The sequence below is a fragment of the Triticum aestivum genome, chromosome 3B (genome assembly GCF_018294505.1).
Source record: "Triticum aestivum cultivar Chinese Spring chromosome 3B, IWGSC CS RefSeq v2.1, whole genome shotgun sequence".
In the NCBI taxonomy this organism is placed as follows: Eukaryota; Viridiplantae; Streptophyta; class Magnoliopsida; order Poales; family Poaceae; genus Triticum; species Triticum aestivum.
This window is the reverse complement of record NC_057801.1, coordinates 658,257,357-658,278,455: the sequence shown is the minus strand read 5'-3', so window position 1 is coordinate 658,278,455 and position 21,099 is coordinate 658,257,357. Positions and strand designations below refer to the sequence as shown.

The 21,099-nt window shown below is 47.2% G+C and overlaps 4 protein-coding genes across 4 annotated transcripts; 2 read left to right on the top strand and 2 right to left on the bottom strand.

The window, feature by feature from the left end:
• Window positions 1–1,183: 1,183 nt before the first annotated feature.
• Window positions 1,184–2,084, top strand: LOC123071517 (uncharacterized; the record flags this gene model as incomplete). Its single annotated transcript, XM_044495093.1, is given in 1 exon segment — window positions 1,184–2,084. A coding segment is annotated over 1 exon segment (759 nt), but the record flags the coding sequence as incomplete, so codon positions are not given.
• A 3,300-nt stretch (window positions 2,085–5,384) lies between these two features.
• Window positions 5,385–6,403, bottom strand: LOC123071516 (protein GL2-INTERACTING REPRESSOR 1). The gene is made up of 2 exons (XM_044495092.1): window positions 6,268–6,403; window positions 5,385–6,130 (listed from the first exon to the last, which is right to left on the bottom strand). Exon 2 carries the CDS (start codon window positions 6,084–6,086, stop codon window positions 5,703–5,705), a length of 384 nt encoding a protein of 127 aa, XP_044351027.1. The 5' UTR covers window positions 6,087–6,130; window positions 6,268–6,403; the 3' UTR covers window positions 5,385–5,702.
• A 4,835-nt stretch (window positions 6,404–11,238) lies between these two features.
• Window positions 11,239–13,309, top strand: LOC123071515 (uncharacterized). Its single transcript, XM_044495091.1, has 2 exons — window positions 11,239–11,468; window positions 12,393–13,309. Exons 1-2 carry the CDS (start codon window positions 11,348–11,350, stop codon window positions 13,088–13,090), a joined length of 819 nt encoding a protein of 272 aa, XP_044351026.1. The 5' UTR covers window positions 11,239–11,347; the 3' UTR covers window positions 13,091–13,309.
• Window positions 13,310–14,482: 1,173 nt separating this feature from the next.
• On the bottom strand, window positions 14,483–15,800 carry LOC123071514 (transcription factor DIVARICATA). The gene is made up of 2 exons (XM_044495090.1): window positions 15,197–15,800; window positions 14,483–14,965 (listed from the first exon to the last, which is right to left on the bottom strand). Exons 1-2 carry the CDS (start codon window positions 15,541–15,543, stop codon window positions 14,782–14,784), a joined length of 531 nt encoding a protein of 176 aa, XP_044351025.1. The 5' UTR covers window positions 15,544–15,800; the 3' UTR covers window positions 14,483–14,781.
• Between the last annotated feature and the right edge of the window lie 5,299 nt (window positions 15,801–21,099).

Sequence of the window (21,099 nt, the reverse complement as noted above, 5' to 3'; positions counted from 1 at the left end):
CGCTTATTATCTGCTGTGTGTATGTGCCTCCAAATCCAGACCTAACAAGAAGCACATCGTGCGGTTGTTCTTGTTTGAAGAATTAGGCTCGCGTTGATGGATAGGGTTAGATTTCGCTCGGTTCTGGTTTGCGATATAGACATGGCACAAACTTCGATTGAAAACCCCAGCCGGGTGGAACTGTTTGATTTCTTATTAGATGGTGTGGATTGGTGGCATATAAGACCCATCTTTGATCTGGATGATCGAGACTGTGTGCAAATGGAAACGAGACTTGGGTATAAATAATTCTTTCAAGTATATCTATATTAGCACTAGCCAGAACTGCTTATCTTTTGTGCACCACTAGGCAAAACGAGGAGCATATGTCGTCTTTCTAGTCATCCCATGTTCTGAACTTGTGCATTTGTTTTGCGGGGAGTCCTGGAGATGAACATGGTTTCTGAAGATTAGCACTTTCCCATGGCCCAACATGGTTCCTTCCTGCTTTGTGTGGTTTTTACTTTATGTTGCTGCATGATTGTAGTTCTGTAAATTTCCCTAATGAAACCTGTGCCCATATTTGCACATGTGTAGAACAAGTTCCTTGGTATACAAGAGTGTATGCGGTTAGTTATGGTTATTGCTTAGATGTGAACAAGAGCAACACTATATGTTTATCTGTAGTTTTAGCAAACTATCTGCCTCTATTCTGCATATTTTCACCAGCTCATATTTCTAATCTTCTGGCCTTGAATTTATTATGTTTTGCAGAGAGTTTGTCATCATGCTCAGCCCCAGAGAACTGTTGGTTACCTCTATATCCAAACACCTTGCTGTGTCCAATCTCCAAGGCTGGGCAGACCTCCCAGATGACCTGCTACACTCAATTGTTGCTATCTTGGGCTCCTCCGTTGACCTTCTTGCCTTTGCTGCCACCTGCCGCCCTTGGCGTGCCGCTTTCTTCTCATACCCATCCAAATCTACCTTCTGCTTCTCAAACCCCCCTTTCCTCATCCGACAAAACCCCTGCATCCAACCTGCTAGCAATGGTCGTGCCAAGCCACATAGATTAATCTTTGTTGATCCATCCAACCCAAGCACCAACTATCGCTGCCAGATACGTGAAGAAATTCTGCAGAGCAAATTTTATTTTGCTGGTTCTTCCTATGGTCAGCTCATCCTCTTCCAGCACATACATTGTCTTGTTGTTGATGCATTTAGTGGTGCAGAAGTTTCACCTCCATGTCTCCCTGAGTTGAACCACGATTTCTTTCAGTCGTACTATTGTAGCACTCTGACTGCTCCCCTTGCATCACCCAGCTCACGCCTCCTTGTCAGCACAAAATCCTCCCTATTTGACTGGCCAGTTGGAAGTGACTCTTGGTCTGAACTCAAGCTTTCCAATGTGCAAGTACAGCAGATTGTGGAATTAAATGGTCAGTTCATTGCCATGGATGATCATATGAAGATCTACATTTTGCAGTTGGCACCCCAGCTTGGCCTGCAAGAACTACCAATAGAGTGGTGCGGCGGCAAGATCCCAAGCATGCATTCGAAACCATTTCTTGTGGTCTGTAGCGATATGCTTCTGATGGTTTGCTATTCTCTATTAAGCTCATTCTATAGTTCAGGCTTCTGTACACTCCACCGCCTTGACATGTCTACCAATCCAGCAAAATGGGTAGAGATGAAGAAGCTGGACAATTGGGCACTCTTCGTTGCAGCTGACATTAGGACCCCACCATTTTCCTGTGTTAACCCAGAACGGTGGGGAGGGAGAAGCAACTGCTTGTACTACACTCACCACTCTCAACCTTGGGGTGTACGATGGTTGGGCAATGAGCCGGATCTTATGAAGGATCCATCCGCCAGTCGGGACCTTGTGTTCGCAAGAAATATGTTTCGTTACCCACAGAACCTCTGGGTGTACCCCAGCATGTTTTACTCTGCTGGGAAGTGATTGTTGTCGTGGGCAACTACAACCTACTGATGTACCGGTTTGTTCTGAAAATTCTCCCCTTCTCAACAGGGGAAAACACTTTTGCGGCTTGATACAGGATGCTCATCATGATGAGTACTGGAACTTTTTGCAGTTATATTTTCCTTCAGTTTCTCTAAACCTGGCAGCAGATATTATATGGCGGTACGAGTGCTTAGAACCTGTTCCCAGGCTTCTGCAATTACTTTCATCATTCAGTTTTTAGCCATGCTTGTGAAATTGCTATTGCTTTTCCGTGCTGGAACCGACGGGGTTTGAGCATTTTTCCTGTTTGAATGAGGTGAAGACATTGTTCATCTTGCAGGTTAACGAGTTGGCAACATAGAGCCAGCATTGGATCATCAGGCAGCAGCTTTGCTTCTGCATCAATTTTTCCTGGGTCTGAGAGCTGAATGTTTTGTACGCAGTTATTTCATCTCGCATGCTCTTGCATCAATATTTCTTGGGTTTGAGAACTGAATGTTTTGTTTGTGTATAAAAAACAAAATCTAGTGTACAATCTGTGCTAGCCCCGCGTGTTGTGGCTGGGAGTAGTCGCTGGCTTTCCAAGCAAAGCAAGCATCCTCCATGGAATTGTACTCCTGCGCGGCAGCCACCAGCAACAGTTTTGCCTCTGTTGTTAGCATCTAACTAAGGCGGCACGCTGACCTGACCACCACCTCGGCATTTACACAGCCAGATGGCCGCCACAGGTCACCAGCCTGATCTGTAACCCTGGCCACGCAACAACCGCGATTCATGAGCCCTTGATAGTTTCCTCTGGGCACTATGCGGCATTCAACCCTTTAATTGTGGTGGTGAGGTTAACAGCAGACAGTTTAGGAGGAGGATCTAAGCAAGAGCTGTCCGTGATTCAGTCACTCAGTGCACTCCACTGACAACCAGGATGCCGTGCCGTGCCGTGCTGTGTACACGGAGTACTTACTACTACTACTACTTCCTTCGTTCACAAATATAAGATGTTCTACTCCCTCCGATCCATATTGGTGTGTTTGTTCACTTATTTTTAGTTTGTATGCAGTCTATATTGAAATATTCAAAACATCTTATACTCCGTTTTTGTGAACGGAGGGAGCACTTGATTGTTCATTTTCAGGTAGCTGGCAAAGTGAACCGATACTCAGTAGTACTAGTACATTATTGTTTTTATCTTAATTGCCGTGGTATTGGTAACCAATTTGCTCACTGCTTGCTCACTTGCTACTACTTGCTTTGAAGTGACATGTACTCCCTCTGTTCCTTTTTAGTTTGCATATAAGATTTGGTCAAAATTAAATTTTATAAAGTTTGATCAACTTTATAGAAAAAATATCAACATCTACAATACTAAAGCTATATGGTATGAAAATTAATCTCATGATGCATCTAACAATATTGATTTCATATTATGAATCTCGATATTTTTTTTATAAACTTAATTAAAGTTAAAAAAAATTGATTTTGATCAAACCTTATATGCGGACTAAAAAGAAATGGAGGGAGTATGTAGGCCATCACAATCACACGGGTCGATCGATAGCGCCGGTAGCCCGGTACGTACGCTTGGTATAAGCAGCTCTGCCGGCACTGAATACGTACTCCAGTTGGCAAAGTGGTAGGCAGAGGACACGGACTTAACTCCGCGTATTGTATTGCTGCAGCTTGCATGGCATGGCGATCACAACAGAGCAGAGCAGAGCAGGGACGCCGCTGCCGCTGCTCCTTCTTCTCCGAGACGTGGCCGAGCATTGCATTGAAGCGGAAAGGTTGGCGCGCGGGCTCTGGTTTAATCGCCCGCCCTGCCGCCTGACACCACCTCATGCTCACAACTGTCTCCAATTACTCGGGCATTCATACGGCTTAATGGAGGAATTGATCGCCCTTCCCCTCCCCTTTCAATGAACTCTATCTAGCCACCCGGCGGCATTTTTCTTCTCTCCTCGCCGCGCCGTCCTTCACCGATCACCGTCCGTCGGTGTCACCGGACGGTTTCACGGCCCAAACGTGGGGGACAGCTCAGAACGGTGATGGTGTTGCCAACGTGGCCCGTAGTTTAATCGTGTTCTTAGGGCCAGGGGGCTAGGGGGGATGTACTCGTAGTAACAAGGGGTTCCACTTGCATTGGAAGTTTGGCATGCATGTGCAAGACTGAGGCGTGGAGCAATTAGAGGCTTATGAGTGTGACAGGGGTTCGAGAAAGAACATATTATGGTGGATTTCAAGAGATCTGCTACTCCCTCTCTCACAGTTTATAAGGCGTGCGCGTACCCATAAGTCGTCAATTTGACCAACCTAATATAAGTTATATATTACAAAAAATATATCAATATAAACTTCAGATGTTCTATTTTCAAACGTTATAATTTTTGGGTTATATAGTTTATATTAGTGCAATAAAATTGAAAACCTAGGTATACGCATAGGACTTGTAAACTGAAACGGAGGGAGTAGTAAGTTTTTTGGCACTATGTTTTGTACTCCTATATGGCAACAATTGAAAAATCCCTACACGGTTTGCGTTTTCTTTGCAAAATGTAAATTCCGATTTGCACCATGCATATGTTTGTGATGGAGCGAGGTTGAACCAGGTTCATTATTTTGTTTTGCCGTCGCCGAAGCCTTCCCCGGGTCCGAGCATAGACCTGGCCACGATGATCCGATGACCTGTGGCACACATGTACCGGAGGGTTCGTGCCGTGTTGTGTTCATGGCGGAAATTACCATCCCGAACGCGTTCACTCACGTCGTCATACTAAGTGAACCATTTAGTGCCGCCGGCTCTTAGTTCGCTCGGAGGGGTATGTGAGAGCAAAGGCTTTAGGATTCGTGTGCGGGATCCGACGTGCCTGAGGGCATTGGCTCGGAACTCCCTAAAAATCTGAACGTCGGTTCTGTAGCATTTAGGAAAGCTTTTGGGATACATGGCAACTTAGGGAATTTGTTAGAGTGAGTTTTCTCTATTTTTGATAATTTCTTAGAGGGTGTTGGGTTTAGGGAATCTGCTAGAGTTGCTCTTAGTCTCAACTCTTAATGCGTGGTGGTCTTTTGTCATGAAACCTAATTATGGATGTAAGATGACCTCAATTTGATGCTCTTTTGTTGACAGTTTGCATTGAACATCATATTTTCTTGGCTTAAAAAAATGCAATGTTTGCGGGCTTGAAGGTAAATTTCGTAGGGTTTATATACCTCAAGGAAGGTACCGGGGTTTTAAACCCTGCAAACAGGATATTGTGGAAAACCCTTTTAATGACGAACCAATTCATTCAAAGAAACCAGTGAACCACTACAACTCAATGCACAATGTTCATCTTCTATACATTTGGCCAATCACCCCGCATTGCTTCAGCATATTTATGCCGATATCATTCGCAAAAAAGAAAAACATATTTGTGCTGATATGGCAGGACAAGGGACAGGAGCATTACTTCCATTCAAATGTTCATGACAGAGAAGATTAAATATTTGCACTGTGGCGCAGTAATTCTGAGCAGACCATCAAATACTTAAATTGCAAAAGACGCGCTAACCACACGAAATTATTACCTAGACCCAACTCCATCCGCCGACAGTGCACGCAGCATGGAAGAACAGGTCTATGAAATAATTTCTTTTGATCGGCTTGCGAGCCAACAAACTAGGCATCTCTCTTTCGTCTCCCAGAAGTCAACAAAATTAACTCGATCACGAATGGCGATGCTACGAGACGACTTGAAGGAACGAACTGAGATCGGCGGCGGTTTCACCGGCGCTGGCGCGGGCGGCGCTGCTGGTCGTCGTTGAAGTCGAGCAGCACGGCGCTGTGGCAGCGGGGGCACCGCGGGTCCTCCCGCGACAGCATCACGTACATCATGCACCGCGGGCAGCCCGCCAGGACCATGGGCGCCCCGGCCGCCGCGTCCGGGCTGCCCTCCGACGACACGCACGAGCTCGGCGGCGACGCGGTGGACGACGAAGACGAGGACAGCCGCCGCGGCGACGTGCTGATGGCGCCGTTCACGCCCCCGCCGCCGCCCGGCCGCGCCGTGGTCGTCGTCGACGACTGCCCGCCGCCGCCGCCCCGCGCCCGCGACAGGCTCAGCCGCAGGCTCTCCAGCTTCGACACCTTGCCGCCGTTCCTGCTCATCCTCGACCACCGGCACCGCTCGTCGTCCCTCTCACTGCACGCAGCTGCACGATGGGGACGATGACATTGGTGTCTCGAGCTCACAACACACAGAAATGGATAGCTCTACAGGAGCTGCCATATATATATTGAGCGCGGCGTGGGGGACACATCGCACGAGCCGGCACGATGCGGGCGTTACCTTGGACTTAGCTCGCCGAAGGGTATGCGGCGGGGAGGCAGGGAGCAGTACGATCGACGACGTGCTGGTGGATTGGAGCTCTCTGCGTGGTTGCGTATAACTATTGCTGGGTACGACTATTTGTCATGCGCCTCTCCCCTAGCTTCGTTATATAATGAGGAGGAGGATGGTGGTGGTGGTTTTCTTTAAGGCTGGTTGTAATGGGAGTATCATAGTATCATGCATGCCAACTAGACAACTTTGATGAGGTGACATAGAATTAAATGAAGTAAGAGAGGGTTGAGCATCATATCATGATACTGTATCATAATAAATGCTCACTAGTATGTGTCATGCATGGTAATAGATAAAGTCATATATGATACTATCATATGATACTATGCATTAGGAAGGTAGTATCATAGACTAGTATCATATGCATGATGCTAACTTATGATACTACCCATTACAACCAGCCTAATACGAGAACAGCCGCCATTGATGCTCCGGTCAATCCCCTTCAAGCTGAAGGTTGTGGAGGCTGGATGGAGCATCACTCACTGATGGAGAGCATCTACATTAGTGAGATTGATTGCACTAAAAGTTTTTTTTCGAATGCTTGACAATGTAGTTGTACATTTTAAATAATCATGCCAAACTATAGGTCTAAAAATGTTTGCCAAAGAATTATACATCAGTAGATTTAATGCTGGGGAACTTTCCCCGCAAAGAAAAAGAAGATATGCAACTTGGCCAGTAAATAACAATGTCAAAAACACTGAGAAGATACCAATTCTGCAAAACAAAATAAAAAATACAGCCTCTTTTTATTGACCTATATATTTGCATCAGGCTCTTTTCTCTTGGCATGGTGTATCCTATATAATCAAATAGGCGATCCTCACTAGGCTATTTCTCTGAACATGCAACTATGCACAACTATGTATGAAACAATTGTGTAATAATCTAATAAAATAAATTATATGCATTCTTAGTTATTCACCCTATTATTAGTTTAAGATGCGCATGTTTCATACAAGCATGTCTCATATAAATATGGACACTCCTAGATAGCACAACTATGTATAATGGGTTGGTCACCCCATATGACTGCTAAGACCAAGGGAGGTGTGTATCAATATATGAACAATGAATGACTATATTAGATAGAATTCATAGAGTGGCTTTATCCCGATACCATAAAAAGGAATGGGGTCAAAAACATTGCAATGCACATAGCTTTAACAAGTGTAATATATTTCCCTAGGAAAAAAGTATAACATAATGCAACTTTTACAAATGAAATAGTAATCTTTTTGAACCTAGAGACATATAAACTCTACAACATTTTATGTCTGAAAAATACACTTCATTCATTTTAGAAAAATATGAAATAGAGGAAATATACTTTATACTTTTAGACGCATCAAAAGCAACTAAGAACATTTTAGGACCCTAAAAATTGGCAAAAGAGAAAAATCAAGAATTTTAAGCTCTTCCTAGAAGTTGAAATTGAAGTTAACAAGGTGTCAAGTCCCATGTACCTCCATAGACTCGTTAACAGATGTGTATTTCGTCGCATCAAAAGGAGACCATCCGTACGGGATATGCTAGTGCCTTGGTGCACCTCAGCACCCCAGTAAATTCGAACATGTATCCTTCCCTTGTTGTTTAGAAAGTAAAATAAAATTTGATGAGCAGAATTTGTCTGGACTGTTGATGCAGAAACTCACTGGTTGATGGTGTTGCGTAGCGAGGAATGATCCTCCGTCAGCATGATGTCACCATGGTGTTTGCAGCTTAGAGATTTATCTTCAACTGTTATGACGCTTTGAATGCTGAGATGTATGCGTTGATGCAGGGGATGGGCTTTGCACTCCAACATTCAGAGGGTACTATAATCGGTCAATCTATGCTGCCTTGGTGAATGAAATAAGACTTTTGATGCGTCTTAGACAAACTTGTGTTACTCATGTTGCGAGAGTTTAGAATAAAGCTAGTGATAGTTTGGCTAGGTTTGCTCGAGTGGAGGGGCGGACTATGACTTGGCTGGGATCGGGGCCAGATGAAGTCTTGGGTATTTTCCTTGATGATTGTAAAGACATTATTATTTGAGTAATACAAGTGTTTCCGCAAAAAAAAGCCTCTTCAATTCTAGACTAATCAGTCAACGTATGGACAGTTAGTTGCAGAGATCAAGTCATACATGCTCATTCGGGAGTTTATCCCTCATAAGTTTAGGCGAGAACAAAATAGGGTAGCAGATCGTTCAGCTTTACACAGTCGTGATGAATGAGCCACTAATGTGTGCCTTGGTCAAGTACCTCCTTGTATAGAGCAGGTATTGCCGAAAAATACACAGAAACTCCTGAGTGCTCCACACCTCTATACGAATATTAAACGTAAAAATGCCAAAAAAAATCAAAAAAGAAACTGAAAATTGGGGATACCAAACCTGGGTTCTCAATCTACTCCCTTGTGAAGTTTCATGAAAAAATACCAGGAAAAGCATCCGTGGCGAAGAAAATACTATCCAAACAAAAATCCGCCCAAACATTTTTTTTTATACATAGGAACTTTTTGTCTTTCTTGCAACGAATATGTTTCTTGATATTTTTCATGAAATTTCATACGGGAGTAGATCAGGAACCCAGGTTTGATATCCCAGAATCCCAAGGTTCTTTTTTCAAAATTCTCGGAATTCTTTTTGAATTTAAAGTTCGTATATGGGTGTGGAGCACCCAGATGCTACAAATCCGCTTTCAGGTATTGCCTCTTAATGTAACCCATAATTATTGAACAAAACTCCCTATTCACCGCAAAAAAGAAAAAAAGACGTGCAAACTTATAATTGCAGTCCTGTATGAACATCTTTTCTCCCATTCTCTTCTTCTTTTGAATATGTGTCTTCTCCCATTCTCTGTTTATCTGTGTGATTGGACTTTGCGCAAGTGGTGATCCGTTGATGGACCAAAAATGCTAAACGTACCGATTGCTTTTATAGGAAGATATGGACATACCCTTCTTCCCTCACTAATCTGTCCCCCTGATTTTCATGGTGGGGCCGCCTCATCTAATCACCAATTGAAACAACCGCACCTCAGCCTTATCTGTAAAGATCGTGTATCATCTTAAAATTTATGAAGTCACCGTGCTTCGTCGTCGATGAAAACATCTCCTTCCATCACAGTTCCTCTAACCATCCAACCAACATCCAACCAAAGGTTGGTTCGCTAAAACATCCGTAGTTGAAGCAAAGCTCTGGATGGATTATCTGCAGGGCCGCACCCCGATCCGGCGTCCATCTGAAGTCTAAACCGCGACAGGGAACCGGCCATATAACTCGGGCCAGTTGAGGCGTACAGGCGCATAAATGGGCACGGGCTCGCTTGGCAGGCACGACTCGAGCACCACTAATCAGGCGAAAATGCGTCGTATGGCCAGTTTTAATGAGGCACAGAGATAAGTCAATGAACCATATATAGCTGGTGCACTGCACCCGCGGCATGTGACGGCCTTTACGCCCCGCCAGAATCTTTTAATTCGAGATTTATGCGCGAGCGAACTGGGAGAAACAAAAGGAAGAGGTGGCGTGATATGCACACCGACGTCAGGGCTGCACCTGTACGGGAAATGCAGAGAAGAATTGGCCACCAGTATTTTTTTAAGAATTTATGTTTTTTTAGAACTTCGGCTTCAAGGAAACGAATTGGCCACCAATAAGAGCATCTACACCCGGGCGTCCCAAACCCGCCTCGTATACCCGGGCGAGCCGCCCGGTCACTGCCGGGTTGCAAAATTTTGATCCAGACGAACGCCTCAAACGGCCCAGGCTGACCGGCACCCCTCATATCCAGCCCAAATATGGGGCGGATATGGCGCGCCTGGGCGTGACTGGGCATGCCCGCTACATCAGACCCGACCCACCTGGCCCACCAGACCCCACACATATTCCTCTCCATTCGCTCGCCGGACCAAACCCTAGCCACTTCACTGCACTCCCTTCCACCATCCAAACTCGTCTCCGACATGGCGGGCAATGGATCCGAGTTCTTCACCTTCAGATCCATCGACTCCGAGCTCATCCCTCGCGGCCCCCGAGGAGGAGATGGTCGTCCGACTTGTGCTCCATCGCGCTCGGAAGGAGGCCCGTGCACGACAGTGCTCGGGCTCCTTCCGTCGGGAATCCATTACGTCCGCCCAAATGGCGCATGGATCCGACGCTAGGCCAGCCGTAGCTGCCTCGCCGAAGGCGGGGCGGTCCGTCTGGCGTCCGAACGCGGTGGCGGACACAGAACCCTCTCCTTTAGCGCGTTGAGCATTGGGACGCACCATGGGCCTCGTCCGACAAGAACATGGCACGTCGGGCAGGCACCGAGTCACATTCTTCGGCTCCCAGTATGGCGTATCAGTCCGAACGCCGCAACCGCATCGTGGTGGACGTCGACGGCTTGTCCTAGGACGGATCCGTCATCGATTTGACGTCCACCGGCACCTTTCGCATTTCGGGCTCCGACGAGAAAGAGTAGGGCATGAGAGATGGCGACGCCTTGAGTCTCGTGAGCCGGCTCGTGTCCAGCCCTATTCTACCTTGCCGACGATCGGACAAAAACTCCGAGGACGCGCAGCAGGCCGCCTGACATGGCGACGGCGGAGCCAGACGGCGGGGAGCGAAACTGGATGAAGCTCCGCTCGAAGATTGTTGTGTTGCATCAAATAATATGTTTTTAAGTTTTTTAATTTAAGATATCCGGATGTGAAATGCATTTTTTAAAACGTGATCGGTCGCTGTCTGTGGAAGCGTCCAGACAAGTAAATTGGCTACAGTCTACGAGAAGAGACATTCGGTGGTTTGGACGTGTGGACGATCACGTGCTCTGTGCTTTACGATTCGCGCAACGAACAGTCTGGGCTAGGCCTGTACTGGGGCCGGATGGCTATGGGCTAAAGTGGGCCGGTTTCAGTTTTTTTTCCAGCCAGGAGAAGAGTATATCGAAGAATTTGGAATTCGGAAAAGAAAGGAGAGGCGAGGGGGTGGAGCAGTCTGGGAGAGAAAGTAGTGGCCTGCGCGTGCACGCACGCGCGACGAGGGAGGGAGGCGATGGAGGGCGCCCCGAGGGCAAACACGCGGCGCCGGCGGCTGGTCGAGAGGGGATCAGATCGCCTGGCCTTCATCACCGGCCAGACGCGCGACCTCCCCCCCGACCCCGACCCCTACCCAGGTAACCACCGCCGCAGGGGTCCGATTTCTAGCTTTGGGGTATATCCAGATCGCCTACCTGTTGCCTTGACGCCAGATTGATTGGGCTAGATTGTAACTGTGTTTAGGAATTGACCACGGAATTCAGTTTCGGTGGATTTTTCCCGGTTTATGCGTTGTAGGGCTATTCGATTAGTTGTTGGATTTAGAATCTCTGGTGCCAGGTACAAGTCATGGATTGCAGGTTTCCTACCGCGGAATCTTAGGTTTCTAGATCACGCGTCATGAGAATTTCTTAATTTGGAGAGTGTTGGAAGCGGAGATTATGTTGGATGCATAGCCTTGTTCTTCTTCAGATTTTTTCCCTGCCTGATAGGACGCTAATTTGTGTTGGTACATGGCCAAACCATTCGTCAGGGGCTTCTACCTGAAGTACTGATGGGTCTTTCAGGGAATAGACTTGCAAAATTCACCTTAAGCCATCTCATGAGAACCTTCTCCCCAGACCAGGAAGTATTGTGCATCGTTGCATCAGCTCATTGAGCACGTCTCTATGACTCTTCTTAGAAGAGTTGCGATTAAGAGATTCCTCTATGTTGCAGCGTAATCAAATAATCATTAATCAGTTATCAAACTGCCCTTTCCTATGTTTTGCTTGTTTTATGAGCAACTCTTTGGGTCTTCCTGTCTTACATCTATCACAATGTCGTCTTCGACCCACTAGATTGCTTTCTGGTCCATAATTCTCCCTGTCTGTCCCTTGTAGCCTCGCAATGAGCACAGGATTAATTGCTTACGGACTCCTTGCGTTTCATACCTTATTAGTTGATGCCAGTTGAACCATTTGAATGCTCTTTGCCTTGTTGCATACAAATCTGCGTAAATGTTAAAGCATACCCTATGGCTTCTTAAACACTATGTGATCAAAGTAGTTGCCATCTTGCAGATTCACCGGTTGCTGAGCCCCGTCTACAACCCAAGCATAAAAGCCACAGTAGCGAAGGTGACCTACTCCACAAATTCAACGCAAGCAGTGCAGCTTCTGAGATCCAGCCAGTATATGAGCCACCATTGCTGCGGAGCCGTGATGATGAAACCCTCAACAAGAGGACTTATGATTATGGAGCAGCAAGTGTGCAGCCTAAGAGGGACATGGAAATGAGACCCAAATCCGTGCCTCCGAGGGACATGGACACGAGACCCAGATCCGCGCCCCCAAGCCAGCCTAACCAAGCAGACTACTCATCTTGGTCTCTGGAAACTCTGAAGCAACTCGTGGATTTCACGCCGCAGGAGATCACCCAAGCCATCTCAGCCACAGAGCTCAACCGCTGCTTAGCATCCATTCTCATCGCCTTCATTGTGGTTGTTTCTAACTGGGGGCTGGACGTCGGTGGCACCATCACCAGAGTATTGGTTTGCACGAGGCCGCTCCTGTTCCTCATCATAACGAACGTAACCATCGTCATGTCATTGCTGATGGAGAACAGGGACCCCAATGCGAGGGGCAGACAGGCCGGCATCAGCCTTGGTTCTGATGGCTTAGGGCTGATGCTGGAGCTCGGGATGCTGCTACAGAAGGCGTCTGAAGCTATGCTGATGGACTTCAGCATTTGCGCTGTCATCATGATCTGTTTTCTTTGATTCTGAACACCCTGGTCATGTTTTCTTGGATTCTGAAGAGAATTTAGATAGTTCGCGGAAGCGCATGTAGAATTTCTTTTTCTTTTGTTGCTATATCGTACTCTTATGTCTATTTATCCGATCTTGTAACATCGTCTCTGGCTCGATTTTGATTTACTTCTGTACCACTTTTTCGTTTGTATATACGCTTATACAGTTCACTGGGACCAAGTTCATCCAGGCCTACTATCTTCCAGAGATATTTTACTTGCGTAATACTCCCACCGTTTTTATTTACTTGCATATTGAAATCAAACTTTGTAAAGTCTGACTAAGTTTATATAAAGAAACATTTACCATAACAAATCTATATGTTGTGAAAATACATTCAATAATGCATTTAATTGTATTGATTTTTTAATTGTATATGTTAATATTTTTGTTTATGAACTTTGTCAAAATTTACAAAGCTTGACTTTGACGAAAGCTAATACGCGAACTGAATAAAAATGGAGGAAGTACTGTTCTGTGCGTATTTATATGCTTATTATACAATTGTATTTGTTGCTGTATGGGGGATCCATCACTAATGTGTGGATTATCAGTTTATCGCCCAGAAAACATTCTAAACATTTCTTCTGAGAATTTCTTTTCTTGCTATGGTACTCTGATGTCTATTTATTCGATCTTGTAACATCCTCTGAATTTTGATTTACTTCTGTACTACTGTTTCGTGTGTATATATGCTTATACAGTTTGCTGGGACCGAGTTCCAAAAGAAATTTTTATTTACGTGTCTTTTCTGTATATATCTTTATACACTTGTACAGTTCACTGGGGCTGAGTTTGAAGCAGGTCTACTACTTTTCATTTTTGAAGCAGGTCTACTACTCTTTTGTCCAAAAATAATACATAATGGGATCACTACCGTAGTTGGAGTATTCGTTGCAGTATGGGGGGTCGATTGATCTCTGAAGTTCCACCGTGGTCTGATTTGTGGATCATCGATGTTATCACCGAGAAAATATTGTAAGCATTTCTTGTGGAAGAGCAAAAAAACAATATTGTCCATGTGATGCAGTCCACGCTCCACAGATCATCTGAATGACATGGAGACAATCGACGACGGAGGAGCCGCGGAAGCGGTGGGGTTTCTTTTGTTTTGAGGCGTGACCGCTGTACGGCGGTGCGTTGGAGACAAGAAGAATCCCTGAAAGGTTGGACACTGGCAAGTGTCGCGCACCAGTTACACACGTGCCCGATAAAACCTGCCGTTTTTGACACAGAGGAGTTCGCCGACGACGAAACACATGCCGCAGATGCGCGCGCGTCCATCACCGGCAACACATGTCATTCATCTCATGGACCGGAACACATCACTGTACAAGATTATCCAGCCCAGCCCTGACAGCATGACACAGAATCATAATCCATAGAAACAGCGACGCCTGCATCTGCATCGACACGGACTTCTTTTGCCACGTCAAACTCCATTAGTTGTTCCACCCTCATAGTGAAATCTAGCTAGTAGACACTAAACCATTTGCTGGCCGGGAACCACAGCCACCGTCCGAGCCAAGTTGTTCGTCAGAGTCTTCTTAAGGCTAAGTCTAAGTACTAGTGGTAGTAGGATATAATGTACACGTCATCATGTAACTAGGATAAGATTGTGGTAGCAGCGGCGATTTAACAAGGGAGTGGGTCGCCGTCGGTCAAGGGGTGGTGATGTCGTGGATGCTCTTGCGCTTGGAGTCGCGCGTGGCGGCGTTGGCCTGGCGGATGAAGTACTTCTGCGCGTGGCTGGCCACCTGCGTCGGCGTCCGGCTCCGCACCGCGAACCGCGAGATGTTCCTCCAGTCCCCACGCCCGTACTTCTCCAGCCCGTCAAGGAACAGCCTGCGCACACACACACGCAATCCAACAAGGAAGAAGAGTCAAGCCGGCTGCTGTTGGGTCGCTGGCAGGTCGGGCCCACGCGCCAGCTGGGGCCTGGGAGGAGCTCGCTGGCTTCTCCGCTTGAATGAACAAAGCAATGCGGAAAAGATGGCCGGAAGAATCTCGAACCACCACGAACGGCTACGTTGATTGATGACTGAACAAAAGAGAAGGGCTTTTGGGTACACGTACTTGTGCTCTTCCTCGGACCAGGGTATGCCGCGCCGGCGCTCCTCGCCGCGGGGCTTGCCGGCGGGGCGGCCGCGGCTGGCCACGGTAGCGCGGCCGTCGTCGTCGTCGTCCCAGCAGTCGGGCGTGTCCACCGCGCCGCGCTCGATGAGGTCGACGTCGGCGACGAGCGCCTGGTAGTGCTCCCAGGCCTCCTGTGGGGTGCGCCCCGGGAGCCGCGCCGCGACGCGCTCCCACCGGTCGGGCGCGTGGTCCGGGAGCATCACCAGCGCGGCCTCGAACGCCTTGTCCTCCTCCTTGGCCCACGGCCTCCTCGCCGGCGGCCCTGCCTGCTGGTAGTAGAAGTCCATGGCCTCTGGTCTCTCTGACTCTCTTCCCTGCGGCGACGACACGACACCCAGGTGCCAAGTGCGCGGCGCTGCGCCAATTAACTAGCGCGGGTCGGGGGTGGCGTTGCGTGTGCTCGTGGACGGGGTGGCTGGCTGGGCGGCGCCGTGTGGCTGTTTGGTTTGGTTCGTTGCGCGTGGGAACGGAATTCTTCTTTATAAAGATCGGCGACGGGCGCACCCGGGCTCGGCTCTGCCGGGACCGGAACGGGGGATCCGGTGGTGGGCTGGGGTTTATTTCAGCTGCGCGCGCGCGGGCGCACACGTTTTGGGCGTGCAGGCGGGCGCTCGGGTGCGGGTGGGATGGGGTGGCGTGGCGTTCGACGGGTGACGCGTGTGGGCCGCTGGACAGCGCGGCCGCGGCGGTAAAGGTGAAACGGAGGTCGGCCGGCCGGGTGCGGGGAATAGAATATGGGAAGGCGGTTATTGGTTTGCTGCTTCCGATGGATTTTCCTCGGCTCCCTCGTCGGGGTTGACGTTTCAGTTCGTTTCCGGGATTATCTGAACAGACAGAAAGATGTAAGATGTGCTAGGGTGCAATGGATGATTGGCAGCAGGAATAAGTTCGCTGTTAGGGGGTTGTACCTGTAGCGCGAATCGATAGAGATTGCTGGTATGGGTTTATTCGAGAATTGAAGATTCTCGTCTGCATCAAGATTTTTCATTTTTCGGATTTTCATAACCAGCGAACGTTTGCTGGGAGGGCATTTCAAGTCGAATGATTTTGATGGTAATTTGTGTAGTCGTGGATGACAAAAAAATCGTGGATGGCAACTTTTTTTAGCAAGCATAACAAATTTGTCTAGTTCAGTTTTTTTTGCAAGAGTTTGTCACGCTTCACAAAGGTGTTAAACATGTAGATGTTGTACAAGAGTTTGTTAGTATCTCTTATCTCCTGTAATCCTTATCTCCTGCAACAATCTTGTATCTATCTTGTATATCCGGCTTGCCAGTTGTGCCCTAGAGCGCAAGTATATAAACGACCGGAGGCCACCTTTTGGGTTGTACAGATCCAATCTTTCTTTTCTCAAGTTTTACATGGCATCAGGCCATCTCGCATAATTGCTCGATGGGTTCTCCTTCCGCCGGCGCCATGGCCTCCTCTGCCATGACCATGCTTTCCCTGCCGGCGTTCTTCTCGGCGCCATCCACCTTCTCTGTGTCTCCTCCTTCCGCTAGCCTTATCACGGCCAAACTCACCACCTCCAACTACCTCCTCTGGAAGGCTCAAATTCTTCCTCCTCTTTGCATCGCCAATGTTACAGGCTATGTCGATGGCACCACTCCCACCCCTTGTCGGCTGCTTCCACCCGATGGCAAGGGGGAGCGAGCGGCCAACCCCGAATATGCGGTCTGGTACCGGCAGGACCAGATCGTTCTTAACTACCTGCTTGCCTCTGTCACCAATGACGTGCTCCAGCAAGTCATTCGTTTTGATACCTCTCGCGCAATCTGGGCACATCTTGAGGAGAAGTATTCTGCCCATTGCCGCGCTAGTGTCGTCCAGATCAAGCTTGACATGACCAGTTTCCGCAAGGGCAATCTCTCCATGGTGGACTACTTTGCCAAAATTCGCTCCTACGCTGATCAGCTAGCTGCTGCCGGTCGCCCCATGCGGGACGACGACATCATCACCGCCGTCATCACTGGGCTCGAGAGCGACTATGAGCCCCTCATCACCGCGGTTACGACTCGGATTGATGAGATGACCCTTGGGGAGCTCTACTCTCACGCTCCCTCCTTTGAGCGTCATGGCGAGTATCATGTTGCGCTCTTCATCTCCAAGCAGGCGGATCTTCCGTCAACTACGTTGCCCGTGACAAGTCCGGCAACAACAACAACAACCCTCACGATGGCAAAGGTAACTATCGTGGCAAGGGCTGCGGTAATCAAGGCGATCGCGGTGACTACAACAACAACTGCGGTGGCAACCGCGGTGATCGCGGCGACAATCGCCAGCAGGGTGACTACGGTGGCAACTATGGTGGTGGTGACCGCGGTGACACCCGTGTCCAATGCCAACTCTGACGTGGCCCTGGGCACTATGCTTAGGAGTGTGGCCAACGCTACAACCACGCGTTTCAGCCTCAACACTCCAAGACGACGGGACTTGCTGCTGCTTTGCCTCCTTACATCCTTGGTGACCCTTGATGTCTGCTAGAACTACGTCGGTATTTCCCCAAAGAGGAAGGGATGATGCAGTATAGCGACGGTAGGTATTTCCCTCAGTGATGAGACCAAGGTTATCGAAGCAGTAGGAGAACCTCCTCACACCACGTAAACAACACCTACACACAAATAACAAATACTCACAATCCGACGTGTTAAAGGGGTTGTCAATCCCTTTGGGGTACGATGCCTCAAGATAGGCAAATAACGTGAGTAAAAAGTGGTAGATAGAATAAATAGATCGCGGAACAAATAAATTGCAGCATGTATTTTTGTATTTTTGGTTTAATAGATCTGAAAATAAATGCAAAGAAAAAGAGATCGCAAAGATAAATATGATGAAAAGAGACCCGGGGGCCGTAGGTTTCACCAGTGGCTTCTCTCGAGAAAAATAGCAAACCTTGGGAAAACAATTACAGTTGGGCAATTGATAGAACTTCAAATAATCATGACGATATCCAGGCAATGATCATCATATAGGCATCACTTCCAAGATTAGTAGAACGACTCATGCCTGCATCTACTACTATTACTCCGCACATCGACCGCTATCCAACATGCATCTAGTGTATTAAGTTCATGAAGAAACAGAGTAATGCAATAAGAACGATGACGTGATATAGACAAGATCTATTTATGTAGACATAGACGCCATCTTGTTATCCTTAATAGCAACGATACATACGTGTCGTTTCCCCTTCTGTCACTGGGATCAAGCACCGTAAGATCGAACCCATCACAAAGCACTTTTTCCAATTGCAAGATAAATAGATCAAGTTGGCCAAACAAAACCCAAATATCGGAGAAGAAATACGAGGCTACAAGAAATCATGCATATAAGAGATCGAAGAAGACTCAATTAACTTTCATGGATAAAAACATAGATCTGATCATAAACTCAAAGTTCATCAGATCCCAACAAACACATTGCAAAAAGGCTTACATCATATGGATCTCCAAGAGACCATTGTATTGATAATCAAGAGAGAGAGAGAGAGAGAGAGGAAGCCATCTAGCTACTAACTACAGACCCGTAGGTCCACAAAGAACTACTCACGCATCATAGGAGAGGCACCAATGGAAGTGGTGAACCCCTCCATGACGGTGTATAGATTGGATATGGTGGTTCTGGACTCTGCGGCAGCTGGAATTTATTTTCATCGACTCCTCTAGGGTTTCTGGAATATTGTGCTATTTATAGAGTAAAGAGGCGGTTCAGGGGGCACCCGAGGTGGGCAGCACCCACCAGGGCGCGCCTGGGCCTCCTGGCGCGCCCTGGTGGGTGCTGCTCCCCTCGAGCAGCCCCCAGGTGCTTCCTGGCCCACTGGATGTCTTCTGGCCCAAAAAAAATCCTCAAGAAGTTTCACTGCGTTTGGACTCTGTTTGATATTGATTTCCTGCGATGTAAAAAACATGCAGAAAACAACAACTTTCACTGGGCATTATGTCAATAGGTTAGTACCAAAAAATGATATAAAATGACTATAAAATGATTGTAAAAACATCCAAGAATGATAATATAACAGCATGGAACAATGAAAAATTACAGATACGTTGGAGACATATCAGCATCCCCAAGCTTAATTCCTGCTCTTCCTCGAGTAGGTAAATGATAAAAACATAATTTTTGATGTGGAATGCTGCCTAACATGTTCATCACATTTCTTTTATTTATAGCATGTACATTTGGACTTTTATATGATTCCAAGCAATAGTCTAGTTTTGGCATGAAGACTTTAATACTCAAGCATATCAACAAGCAACCATGTCTTTCAAAATATCAACACTAAAGCAAGTTATCCCTAGCCCATTATGCTCAATCATTGATCCATTCATGAAACACACTCGAATATTAGCTACACCCAATGCTCAAATACAATCATAGTGCCCCTTAGTTGGTGCTTTATAAGAGAAGATGGAGATTCAAATTCAAAATAAAAATTTCATAAGTAAAAGAAAGGCCCTTCGCGGAGGGAATTAGGGATTTGTAGAGGTGTCAGAGCTCAAAGCTTAAATTGAGAGATAAAAATATTTTTGAGAGGCATACTTTTCCCACCAACGAAAACAATTTAGATATCCCAACAATTTCCATGTTAGATAAATCATAGGCAGTTCCCAAACAGAAAATAAAGTTTATTCCTTTTTCCACCATTACTTTCACTTTCCATGGCTAGCCGAATCCACGGTTGCCCTGTTGGGGAACGCAGTAATTTCAAAAAGTTTCCTATGATCATGCAAGATTTATCTAGGAGATGCATAACAACGAGAGGGGAGAGTGTATCCACGTACCCTCGTGATCGAACTTCTTCGCAATCCAACCGATCCAAGTACTGAACGTACGTCACCTCCGCGTTCAGCACACGTTCATCTTGATGACGTCCCTCGTGCTCTTGATCCAGTTGAGGGCGAGGGTGAGTTCCGTCAGCACGACGGCGTGGCGACGGTGATGATGATGTTAATGACGCAGGGTTTTGCCTAAGCACTACGGCGATATGATCGAGGTGTGTAACTGTGGAGGGGGGTGACAGTGTCCTGGACTAGGGGGTACTCACCACATTGTCTCCCGACCAGGTGGATCGAGCCGAGGACCCCCATGGTGGTTCACTCACGGGCCACTTCGGGCAGCCCATGCCGCATACAAGGAGTATTCCACAAGACTTGGTGATCAAGACAAGGACTCCTCTCCACCAACATATTTGGCTAGTACTCTTGTTATCTTAGGCCTCTGGTGCATTATATAAGCCAATGCCTGGCTAGTCGATAGATCATTATGACAATCATACAAGCTAGACTTCTAGGGTTTAGCCATTACGATCTCGCGGTAGATCAACTCTTGTAATACTCATATTCATCAAGATCAATCAAGTAGGAAGTAGGGTATTACCTCCATAGAGAGGGTCCGAACCTGGGTAAACATCGTGTTCCCTGTCTCCTATTACCATCGACCTTAGATGCATAGTTCGGGACCCCCCTACCCGAGATCCGCCGGTTTTGAGACCGACATTGGTGATTTCATTGAGAGTTCCATTGTGTGATCGGTAAAGGATCAACGGCTCGTCTGCAGATTAACTGCGACGTCGACATCTTCGTCACCGGCTCGACTGGTCACCTCGGCTTGACCGAGGACTGTGCCCGGCCTACGATAGTCATGTTCGGATGAGGGCCTTCATCAACATCAACTCCGATCTCTATCATGATCATGGAGGAATTATCCTCGGAGCTCGGGGCTCAATGTCAACATTGCCGTCGGGCGACCATGCTATTTTTCCGAACAACGAACTTGTATCCACTGCCACCACCTCCTCAAGCATCGCTTTGACGATTCCTTCGGTGGAATTGTGTGGAATTAAG